Raw genomic sequence first — 12,453 nt, forward strand, 5'->3', positions numbered from 1 at the left:
CTCCATTTATCACATGACAATCCCAGAGCAGGTGCCATTCTAACTGCATGTAGCAAATGGAGTTAAACTTTTCATGCGGGCAGCTCTGCAGAAATCTATATGAACCAAAAAGCAGAAGAAGGAGAGAGATTAATAGATCCTACTTCTAAAGATGAGTGATCCAAATCGTACCATTTTCAGGAGAGTTGTCCAAATGGGCTCTGAGACCCCCGAAATATGGAAATGGGGAGCATCCTGCAGATCCCTAGAAGAGGGGGGAAAGGCAAAGTATCTTTAAGATATTCTAGGGCATCTTGAAGCAAGGGAAGGGAGAGGAAAATTCTGATGTGAAGCAGGAGGAATCCAGGAATGCTGGAGGAAGGTGCAAGAGAATATGATTCCAAACAGGTGATGCTCAGACTCTGGGATCTGAATATTATCCAAATATTAGGACTGCCAAATCCAAGGAATGACCTAAAATGACCAATCTCTAAAATTCAGATAATTAGAACAAGCCAGGACCAAAGCTTGGGATGCAGGGTATGTATGTCTATACTGGCCCAGTTACAGCACTGGCAGTTGCAGAGTGCACTGAAGGGAAACTGCTGTTGTGCGTGCATGCTGTCAGCTGCCTGCGCAATAGCGTGCTCACACTTACAGCAGTATTCGGAGTGGTGCAGCTATACCACAGAGCACCTCTTCCTCTTCTGCTGCTACGAGTTGTGGGAAGGCGGAGGGGGTCGCAAGGCATTCTGGGTCCTGTCCCAGTGCCCCGGGATGCAATGCTTCGCATCCCAGCAATCCCTGTGCGCCCATCTGCATTTGGCACCATCTTTCAATGGTTTGTGTACTGCACGCTCTGCCTCTTCGGTCTGCAGGAACGGATCCTGCACTGTTGACCAGTATGCTGCTCGCTCTGATTAACACGTCACGAGTGGCAGTGGAGTTATTCCTTAAACTACACAGGCAAAAGGAGCGTGACGTTGATCTCGCCACGCATCGTAGCTTTGACATGAGATTGCTTGTGGCTTTCACGGAGGTGCTGACCACAGCAAAGTGGTCAACATCCCATACTGGTCAATCATCCCAGACCTGCAAAACTATGCAGTCCCACCAGTCTGTGCTTGTCTCCCGGGCCCAGAATCGGCGATCCACGGCATGAGCCTGCCCCATTGCCACCAGGATGTCCAAATTGCCAGTACTTTGAGAGAAGTCTGTGTCCATGTCCTCATCACTCTCGTCACCGCGCTGCTGTCACCTCCTCGCCCGCTTTTGCAGGTTCTGGTTCTGTACATACTGCAGGATAATGCACGAGGTGTTTACAATGCTCATAACTGTCGCAGTGATCTGAGCGGGCTACAGGCTTGCCGTGGTACGGCGTCTGCAGGAGACCAGGGTTGCAGCGGAAGCAGTGGCTGATGATGGATGTCACGAGAATAGATATTTATAAAGAACAACGAGAGGACCTGCGAGGTGGATTCATGAGAGCAGAGCGGAAGCGGTGGTTCAATGACGACGGTGAGCAGTCCTACTGCACCGTCTGCTGAAAGCAGTATGGCATCCGCACGGAAAAAAGGCGTGAAACAATTGTCTGCTGTTGCTTTCATGGAGGGAGGGGCAACTGACTACATGTACCCAAAACCACCCGCGACAATGTTTTTGCCCCATCAGGCATTGGGAGCTTAATGCAGAATTCCAATGGCCGGCCGAGACTGCAGGAACTGTGGGATAACTACCCACAGTGCAACGCTCCGAAAGTTGACGCTAGCCACTGTACTGTGGATGCACTCCACCGACTTAATGCGCTTAGTGGGGACACACACAATCCACTGTATAAAATCGCTTCCTAAAAAAATCGACTTCTATAAATTTGACCTAATTTCGCAGTGTAGACATACCCTTAGAGTAGAACACTTGAGCACCATTTGAGACAGAAGAGCCAGTTGATAAAGTAAAATCAAGGGCGAAACTTTACTTAAAATGTGAATCAAGCTTTAACTCTTTTTAATAGTTGATAAAATTGAAGTAACTTTAAAACAGTCAGTCAATCAACCTGGCTTCATACAGTGCCTGCCTGTCTGGGGTTAATCTTACTTCATGCTCGTAGTGCTTTTTCCCTTCATGCAATAAACCTACGTAACCTAAAACAAGAACGTCTGTGTGCCTTTCTTTGTGCTTCCTGATTTTGGCTCCAAAATGGAAATATGCTGTGAAAAGCAGTTTATCTTCTTGTCTGTCCCCGTCACTGAAAAGTTCATGAGAGTCGGTTCTCAGGAGATTTCCAGCCCAAAATAGTTTCTTTTGGGTCCTTATCCCACTTGAACCGCAGAATCCTTTGATGTTAACATAACACTATGGGCCTGATTCGATGAGGTACTGAGGATCCTTAACTTCCCAACAAAACTGAGGGAGCTCAGTATCTGTCAGGAAACACTTGTCACCTTGCACTATTGAGACCTATGTTGTTACCATTTATTGGCAAACTCCTCCAGGGTCTTGGAATTTCACAGGTTCACCCTCTCGTCCTTTCCTTAGAATTCACTCATGATCCAAATTCAGCATTGGTTACCTTATATTTTCCGCTACTTTAACATAAGAACAGGGAAACAATAGAAGTCATAAACAATGCAGCATTTCCTGTTTAGGTCTGAGCTTTCAAAAGTCCTGCCACTTCCTTCTAACCCTTGAAGTGAGCAGACATTCATGTCTGGATGGATTCCCTGTAAGGAGCAGGATGATTGTGCCTTTGGAAAGTTTATGAACCATAGGACTAACAAACAGTGCACAGCTATCTCAGAAGAATGGGACGTTAGGAGGTTGCTCCTGCCATGCGCTTTGAGACACGCTTCACTTGGGTATTAAAATAATTTGAGGAAGCAAACAAAAAACAAACAATCCACTCAATTCAATTGGGTTCTGCAGTTTTAAAAAGGATATTAAAAATTAATGTTTTATAGACTGAGATTAAGAGCCATGAAGAATGATTTACCTACCATACTCCACATTCTCCTCTCCACTTTTCTTTAATTAGCTTATTCCATAGTAACAGGTTCTCTCGCTCTCTAATTTCAGTGAAGGATAGCTTTGGGGATGCTGCCCTTTGCCTTTTGCACATTCTGGGCCACTTCCTCTGCTGGTATAACTCAGCCTCCCTCTGTGGACATCAATGAAGCTATACACCAGCCAATGAGATGACTCACAGTATTTTGCATTTTGGAGAGTTTTTTAAAATTTAAGGAGTACTTGTGGCACCTTAGAGACACAAATACTCCTTTTCTTTTTGCGAATACAGACTAACACAGCTGCTACTCTGAAACCTTAAAATTCATCATCATAATTACAGACGAGTGAATTCTCCGAATCGCCATACAAAGCACAATCTGAAGCAAACCATTTGTAAGGTTCAACAGAAAAACTTGGGTAACATTTTTCCGTTTAATTTTTTGCTTTTCTGTGGTTGCCTCTTTGCTTTCTGATTCTGTCCAGAAACAAATCCTGAACCGCCACCAGAAAGACTCAACTGACAGAGAGCTGGACAGGAGATCTTGTCAAACTGGCCTGTTTCTGCAAGATTTCCTACCTAATTTTGCACTCCTTAGCAGCTCAGAGACTTGGGAGAAGCATTTTTATAAAGGGTGCTTTGTCCAAACTGGCCCTTTGGAGGTTGACCCAGCACTAGCTTTTAATGGGTGATCATAATTTCTATTCCCACTCACTAATGGCCGCTCATTATTTGGGTGGGAAGTGCCCCTTTCCAACAGATGCTTCTGCTTGCCTGCAAATCTGTTACAATCATGGGAAAACTAGAACTAAACTGGTCTAACTGGGATGGTAACAAGTGATTTATGGTTTGATTGTTCCATTCTGTTCCTCCTCCTTTATACAGGTCCTTGTTTCTTCCCTGACCAGCCCCACGGAAGTGTCTGAATAAGGCACACGGTGTTGAGTGTGCCACTAACCCAAGCTACTATTGTCCTTCCCTTTCTATCTCATGCTGTTTCTGCAAAAGCTTTACAGAGAAGAAAAATAAAGGCTAATCTCCAGCACTACAAAGTTTGACCTTTTAAAGCCTAAAGCACTGACTTCAGGCCCTTTCTTCAAGGGGGGTACATTAGTGGAATTTACAGATGTATTTTCTTTCTCTCCAAAATAAACCAATCATTTCCCCCTTTTTGGGGGTACCAGAAAATATGCCGTTTATTTTTAAAGCTGCAATCAATTATAATTTAGGGATTTGTTAAACGTTTACAAATGTGGCAATACTTGATAGTTCCCAGGTTCTATATGGGAAAGCTCCCTGTGTTTATTTTATTATTTTGTGTGAGGGAAGATATGAAAAAATTTGCAAATGACTCTTTAAGGAATGTTTACTTCCAAAGGAAACTAATCTCTCTTTCACACACACATACCCAAGCAGTCTGTCGTGAGTACATCACCTGTGAATTAGCTCTCTTCTGATCCCTCCTTGTGTAGAGAATGAGAGATAAACACAAATGTTAACAAGTGGATTGGGATGGTAGATGTTGAAGAAAAACTGCATGCACAGATTATTCCCTGGGGCTATATTATAAAAAAATTAACTGTCGGGTATTTTGGAAATATATGTTTGCTTCAAAAACAAAAACAGTAATGTAGATTGTAAATGATTAGTGCACCAAACCCTTTTCCTTCTTACACTAAAATTTGGATTTAACATTTAATCTTGACCTTGCCCTGGAATGTTAAGTGATCAACAGGTTAAAACTGGACTGCTGAGTTTCCTGCTGGCAGATACAGGAAGGGAGACGCTGTGATAATCAAGTTCGGTACCAGCTTTTTCAGCAGAATTTGGAGTGGCTATAAATTTTTTTCCACATCTGCCTCAATGCAACACGAAATAAAAAACATGGTGCAAGAAACTTCACACTGTCCTGTACTCTATCCAGGCTATGAAACATATGACAGCCCCCTGCAGGATTATGTTCAAAACAGCACATAAGACCAGATGTTAAATTACCAGCATCATGTTGCTAACGGCCCATGGAATGAAGTGTCTCTCAATGATAGGAGGACTTTAAGAAAAAGAAAGAAAAAAATTACAACAGGATAGGCCACCCTGTGTGCTTTCATCTGTCACTACTGCCTGATGATGTCTTTGAAAATGTGTTCGATAGAAGGACGGTGAATCTGGGGGTGATGTCATGCACCACTCTATAACATTTGCCTTCCTGTGGCTTTGCAGTGAAAGTGCACTGGTGACACATAAGAACTGGCGTGGGAAACAAATCCTCTCCCCTGCACAGAAAAACAAGATGCAAAGTATGGGACACTCTAGAGCAGTGATTTCATGCCTCAGTGTGGGTCAAAATCTGCCGCCCTTACTCTAGCTGAATACTACTCCTCTTCAGGGCGGTAGTCCAATTTAAGCTCATAGGTGGCAGAATGTGTTCTTGTGCGATCAGTGCAGCATAGTGCTAGTGGTTAATGCCCTGCTCTGCCATGCAGGAGACCAGAGGTCAATGTGTGATCTCTACAAGAGACATGTACAGTGCACTGATCTATAGTGACAGAGAAGACACACACAACAGAAATCCGGTACCTCACAAAATCCATATGCTCTGGAGTGTTACTTCACCCACAAAACTTAGCCTCGCTTTTGTTTTGAATGGTTCCTAGCCATACCATTAGGTGAGGTTAGAAAGCAATGCTAGGCTGTTGGACTCTGGATCTCAGCTCCCTTTTGCCTTGCTAGTCAACTGAAGCCAAGTTTGGCTTCAACAACAGTTCAAGCTTTTGCACTGAACTATGTGCAGAGTCATACTGTATGTTTAAATATACTTCATGACATTTCCAGTTGGCATGCAGCTCATTATTAAAATGAACTTTCAGCTGTGATGATTGACAAAACAGATGAAAAGATGTCATGTTCGGACTAGAAATTCTGGCATCTTTGGGCAAAACTTGATACCTTTGCCCCTTCAACTTACACTACCCGTGCTTATCTTCAAGTGAGAGATGTAATCTCAAAGCTTCATTCAGGGCATGCAATGTATGGTGCAGAGAGGCTTGCCATAGGCTCTCCGTCAGCCCTAGGTCATGTGAATGCAGAGTCAGGGCTAAAAGGGTCTGGGTAACCGAAACTCTTCAACTGCTTCAAGAAGATCAATAGGGGCGGGGGAGAGGGGGGAGATTTAAAACCAAGGACTGGCTGTCTAAGATGAATGGGTAATGGGAGACAGAACCTTTATTCTGTAGTGAACGTGAGCCTCTGCCATTTTAAAGGACTAAGTGAAATTAGCTAGTGGACGCAGTCTACCGCCTAACAGAGGAGTGTCTGCGTCACGAGGTACCAGTGTAATCGGTACTCTCCTGGCACAGCCTCAACAGGATCCTTACAGATTTCCCGAGGCACAGACTGAGTTTTTATCGTGCGGTAATACAGTCAGAATAGGGCGGAACAGCACGAGGGAGGTTTGCACCACTGCTGGCTGTGCTAAACCTAGGCTGCAGAGCAATGAAGAACCCAGGGCTGAAACTCTGCCTGCACAGAAGTCACTGGGAGTTTTGCTCTTGACTTCAGTGGGGCCAGAATTTCACCCCTGCTCAGCAGGCTGTCGATATGGCACCTTTCACGCCATTGTTTTTAAAAGGCTTGATTCACACAGGTTTCCTAGTTGGTTCAACTTCTGTTGGTGCATTTCCACAGACAGTTTCCCCACTTTGTATTGTGCCAATGCCTTTGATTCTTCTGTACAGTACTGTTAAAAATCAGCTCCTCAGAAAAGTCACAAAGAAGTTGGAGTGGTTCTGTTCTCTTCCACCAGGGCATAGACAGCCAGCATCTTGCTGCTTTGCTTTCTCCGCCGAAGGGGTAAGCTGTGCAGTCAGCTTCCAGCATTGCCATGCACGTGATGAAACACAGGAGGATGTAGTTGTGCTGGGCGCAGTATTCCAGCAGCAGCACCACCCTAAGCTTGCTGCGGACTCCGCAGGCACTCCATCAGCAAACAGAACACGGGGCTCCGGGCTCAAGAGACTATGTGTTTCCAAATGAAGCCTCCAATTCGGAAAATAGTTCAAGCCGGAATGCCCTTCAGCAAAATAGCAGCGGCAAAAGGTTGCTGCTAGCACACCTGGGCCTTTGCAGAAATTCCTATTTCAATTACCGGGGAAATTGGCTCCCTCCGTACCCGGGTATTTTACACCAGGCAAATTGGGTGGCCACCAGATAAAGGATCACATGCCAACTCAGTGTGCACTGGCTGTTCCACAGTCCAGTCAAGCCCAAAGGAAGGCTCAGATTCTCTGGTGGAAAAACACTCCCACTCCTCCTGACTGTGCAGGATGGATACAGAGCCAACTGAAAACACAATCTAACATTGACAACAAACTCTTTTACAGCAGCAAAGAGTTTCTTGATTAACCTGCAATTGCATTTCTGAATGAGGGAACCAAGGTTTTTTTCTTTAACAGGATTATCTGAATGAGACTTAAAGCCTTTTAAGCACTTCTTAATTGATACCTGTAACAATAATTAAAGTTCCTTACAATAGATGTGGCATGAAAAATCAGCTCTAACATGCTGACTCAGCAGCTGAAACCTCGCTGGCCACCATACCAGGTAATTAGGTGCTTTCTGGTGCATCAGAATGGTGGGAACTTGTCACCTTTCCCTCTTCGAAGTGCAGCATTAAGATGCTCGTTTATTCTGCTGCCGCAGAACTAGTACAATAATTTAGGAATGTAGCAAACTGCCCCGTTTCCCCAGTCCTCTTCTATGCATTCTGGCCACAGAGGCTGAAGTGTAAGCTTTATGCTGTGCGGAAACTGCTGTTTCCTCTCAACCCCAGATCTTCCCCCATGTCCAGCCCTTCTTACTGGGATAAGACCAACCCTTTACCATGGCTAATCAACAATCTGGGGTAGAGAGACCAAACTCTTCCCCCCACCCAATAGTTCTAAACCAGAAAGGAAATAATACTTACTTGAATTTTCCACCTTCCTTAAATTCACCAAAGAAAGAAAAATATAGCAGAACTCCTTCACTTAGAGTACGTCCACACTGGAACCCCAGGGCGTGACTGCAGCTCGTGTAGACATACCCAAACTAGCTTTAGGGAATGAACAGCACCAAAGTCATTGTAGCACAGACGTCAGTGCAGGCTGTACAAGCCCGCCTAGAACTCTGGGTAATTACTCAAGCAGCTAACCTGCACTAACGCCTGTGCTATCATGACTTCACTGCTGGATTAAAGCTAGCTCGTGTATTTCTGTACAAGCTGCAATCGGAGATATGCCCTGAGTCCCAGCTTTCTACTACAGTACTCTCAGACAGTGATCTATGCCAAATACTTCAGAGGAAGATGCACAAAACCCATTGGTGGGCAATTATCAAATAACCTGCCCATAGAGGAAACTTCTTCCTATCAAATTATGATTGGCTTCTACACTGACACACAAAAGTTTCTATTCCTATGAATCAGGAAGGAGGAGGAGTTTGTGTGTGTGGTTTTTGGAGGGGGGTGGGGGGGCTGAGAAAACCTGGATTTGTGCTGGAAATGGCCCACCTTGATTATCATACACATTTTAAAGAGAGTGGTCACTTTGGATGGGCTATTACCAGCAGGAGAGTGAGTTTGTGTGTGGGGGGGCGGAGGGTGAGAAAACCTGGATTTGTGCTGGAAATGGCCCAACTTGATGATCACTTTAGATAAGCTATTACCAGCAGGAGAGTGGGGTGGGAGGAGGTATTGTTTCATGGTCTTTGTGTATATAATGTCTTCTGCAGTTTCCACAGTATGCAGCCGATGAAGTGAGCTGTAGCTCACGAAAGCTCATGCTCAAATAAATTGGTTAGTCTCTAAGGTGCCACAAGTACTCCTTTTCTTATTCCTATCTCATTATTCATATAAATGTCCAGTCCCATTTTGACTACTACTAAGATCTTGGCCACAGTGATATCTAATGGCCATGAACTGCACAATTAATTATGCATTGTGAAAAAAATGTACTTATTATTCGTTTTTAACTTGTTGTTAAAGGTTTGCAATGCACTATGATCAATCGTTATATCATGGCGCATTTTCCAGACTGCCAACCAAATAAATGTGTTGATTGATTGAACGTTATGGGTAGACATTCCCAAGATCCCCAAGGAATAATACAACGTACATTGTTCTTACACATTTGTTTTGTATAAATTAGGTATAGATAGAGTAGTGCTCGGAGTTTTTGGCCTGCTCTCCAGCAGCAGCTTGCTACCAAATAGCATATCAGCCAACAAGAAGATTCTGAATTGCATAACACAAGAAGTTCAATAACCTTCACAAAAGAGTGTGTGTGTATTGTGTTAGGTGCTAATTACACAAAGTTTAACAGTTCAAAACCAGTAAGACCTGACAGAAGACATAACAGCTCTAGCTAGTCCTTTCGGATGCAGACTCTGTCAATGTTTAAACAACATCTACTTGTGAAAACATGTCTTGAAACCCTTGCTAGAAACAGCTCAACCATTGCTGCCCCTTTCCAATGGCGACGGTCTACTGCTGGGCTCACTCTGGATTTGTCCAATGGCTAAAGGTTCAGTTCACAGGAAACGACCCCAGGGTTTGCTTTGTTCAACCCAACTTTAATCAGCTTCCTTCTTTGATTCCAACAAACCACTTCAGCTGGTGGTGGCCAGGAATAAAGGCCATTGTATATTATGGAGAGATAGGGCTGTATTCACAGCAAGTCATGACAAGCACTTCCTTCCCAAACATCCCATTCTTAAAACATAACAAACAGGAGCCAGTATATGTGTAGAGCAAATTAATGGAGATATGCGATAAAACTGCAGCTTGCAAAGATAAAGGATGCTGGGGTCAGGAAGCAAACATCAGGGAAAACAACCTTCGTCTCCTGCTCCTTCGGCTTTAAATTAAGAATTCGCAGGAGGAAGGTTTAAGGTAAGGGGCTGGAAAGGCTACTCACCATACTGACAGCAGGGTCCCTGGAAACCAGAAGGGCAGCGACAGAGCTGAGAAGATCCTTCCATGCAGTTTCCTCCATTGAAACAAACTCCATAATTGCAGACAGCTGAAGGGGAGGGAAGAAGGAACAACATGAGATCATAATTGTACATACATTAAAATAACTTCAATGTCCATTCATCATGAAGGCTCCCAAAGCCCATTAAAAACGCAAACAGATATACAACCAATACACAACCAGCCCCAAAATGCATCCCCCCCTTTGTGTTAAATCAGAGCAGCAGTTTAATAGCACACAGAAAGAGTCCCCAGAAATTCAGGACAGCAGATAGAGAATATCTGACCTTGTGACCATGTTTGTATTCAAAGCATTTACCCAAACTGAAAAGGGGGGGGGGGGGCTGGTACTGAGGTTTTGAACTCCAGTCTTACAAAGCACCAGGGGGTCTTTAATGACTCCATTTTATGCCTCATCTGAAAGGTGATTTATCCAGCACCAGTGATTTCCTTATGCCCAATCTGAGGCATTAATTCCTAACTGAATCAGAAGAAACAATGCCACTTACTGAATCATCAACATCACTTTCTACAGTGCCTACAGATGGGTGTTCCTTGGAGGTACCCCATCTAAATACTGACCCAGAATACCCCTACTTAGCTTGTAGAATACAAGGGGATACAGAGGAAAGAATATGTGCTGTAGTTTTTTTACAAGTGGGTTAAGTTAAAAGTGAGATCATTAGGATGAAGAAGGTGGCACTGCCCTGATTCTTCCTCTGCTCGGCAAGCTCCACTTTAGCAAAGGATTTCTAGAAAGCAGCAATAATTCCAGGGATGGAGGGAGGCTGGAATCTTATAAATGAGAAAAATCTCAAATGTCGTATTTTTCTTTCAATGAATCAGTGTTTAACCTATCCACGATCCCCAATCACAGAACACAAATGAACATTTTAGAAGTATACATTCTTTTAACAATATTTCCCTGATTTATCTATCTGCCAAAAATGAGAGTCCAGGGTTCTGTTCTGTGTTGCTCCTGCAACAATGACTGACATCACTAACGCCAAAAGCAGAAGCCAGGAACTACATTCCTGGCATTCCTTACCCTGTGCTAAGGTGCTAGTGACTTCAACAACTGTGGTGGGGAAAACAGAAAACCTTATACTTGTCACTTTGCAATTTAAAAGCCTTTCAGTCCCCTTCAAATGATGGCTGCCCACAAAGAGAGAAACAAGCCCTTAAGTATCATCTCTCAAGTGCATTTGATTCCGAGAATTAAGCTCTAGTGTAGAAAGCATGAGGCTTGGAATCGGAGGAGCTCTACTTCTAGCTTGGTCACTGGACAAGTTACTTCACCTCTCAGAACTTTAGTTTCTCTGTCTGCAAAATGAAGACAATACTACTGACCCGTCTCACACAGGCTTAGGGAGGCATCGCTCATTGGGTCATTTGTAAAATGCTTTGAGATACTTAGATGAAAGATGCTAGGAAAGTGCAAAGTCCTAAGCACCTCTCCAGATCTGGCTATACATGAACTAAGTGTATTCTGTGGAACAAGCTCACAGAAAGAAACATATCCTATGGCAGAATCACATAACCAACATTTTGTTACTAAAAGGACCATTAAAATCAGCTTGATCTGAAACATCTTTTGCTCAAAGTTGTAGCTCGTCCAATGTAATTACAGTAAAATAGTGAGAATCCAAAAGGGCATTTTTATGAAGGCCCGGGGTTTATAAAAGCCAGTTGTTTCCCTGGACGAGGTCCATCTGCTCTGTAACAGAAACCACTGCATTGAACACAGAGTCGATGACAGCAAGTAGCTCTCTCTATCTTTTGTAAACTTCCTGAATTCTGTGTATAACAGCAGGGTGGCAGATTTCAGACATCTAAATAGCCTTAGGGCATTCTGCAGTGGAGCTTAAGGTCAAATGAAAGAGACACGTACAGCCCTCCAGAAGTACTGCTATTCTGCAACTCCTCCCAAGCAGAGGTGGCGGCATGACCCTTATTCAGTGCAGGCTGAATCTTCACTATTAAAAACTCAGCATCCTGGCCAAAACCCCAGTGCAGGCATAAATACACTCTGCCCCCGAAATGCCTCATGCAGTTTCAGGTGGATATGATTTTCTTCTTCACTTCCTCTTCTAAACACCTCCGTAGCGTTGCTGTGTGCGAACGGCTGCCTTCCAGCCTAGAGGTAGCTGTATTTCAGCAGCGAGTGAAGTGATCGTCATCTATTTCTGACCTACTTCACTGGAATGGTACGTGGCTTAATAAATGCTTTGAGACGGTCAAATGAAAGGAACAATAGCAATGCAGAGTTGTTGTTTTCCAGATAGCACCTTGGTGTGCGCGGCGCTAACAGAAATAAAACTAGGTTCCTGCCCCTAGGATCTTACACTTTAAAGTAGACGAGACATTGGATTTATGATGTTCATATTCATTTCTATACTATGCAAATTATGTGCATTAGCAAGTTGTTTACATGGCACTTGCCACTGTGAGGACTGGGCCAGGCTTT

General features: G+C 43.9%; 1 protein-coding gene across 6 annotated transcripts in view; it reads right to left on the reverse strand.

Annotated features, from left to right (window-relative positions):
* The window catches only part of MEGF6 (multiple EGF like domains 6), a 254,375-nt gene that overhangs the window by 186,915 nt on the left and 55,007 nt on the right, over positions 1-12,453 (reverse strand). For all 6 annotated transcript variants that reach the window (XM_084651674.1, XM_084651673.1, XM_084651677.1 and 3 more), the window contains one exon: positions 9,931-10,035. In XM_084651674.1, coding sequence (XP_084507800.1) covers positions 9,931-10,035 — 105 coding nt within the window. The remainder of the gene's footprint in view (positions 1-9,930; positions 10,036-12,453) is intronic.

Source organism: Lepidochelys olivacea (genome assembly GCF_965140295.1).
Source record: "Lepidochelys olivacea isolate rLepOli2 genome assembly, chromosome: 18".
NCBI classification, from domain to species: domain Eukaryota; kingdom Metazoa; phylum Chordata; order Testudines; family Cheloniidae; genus Lepidochelys; species Lepidochelys olivacea.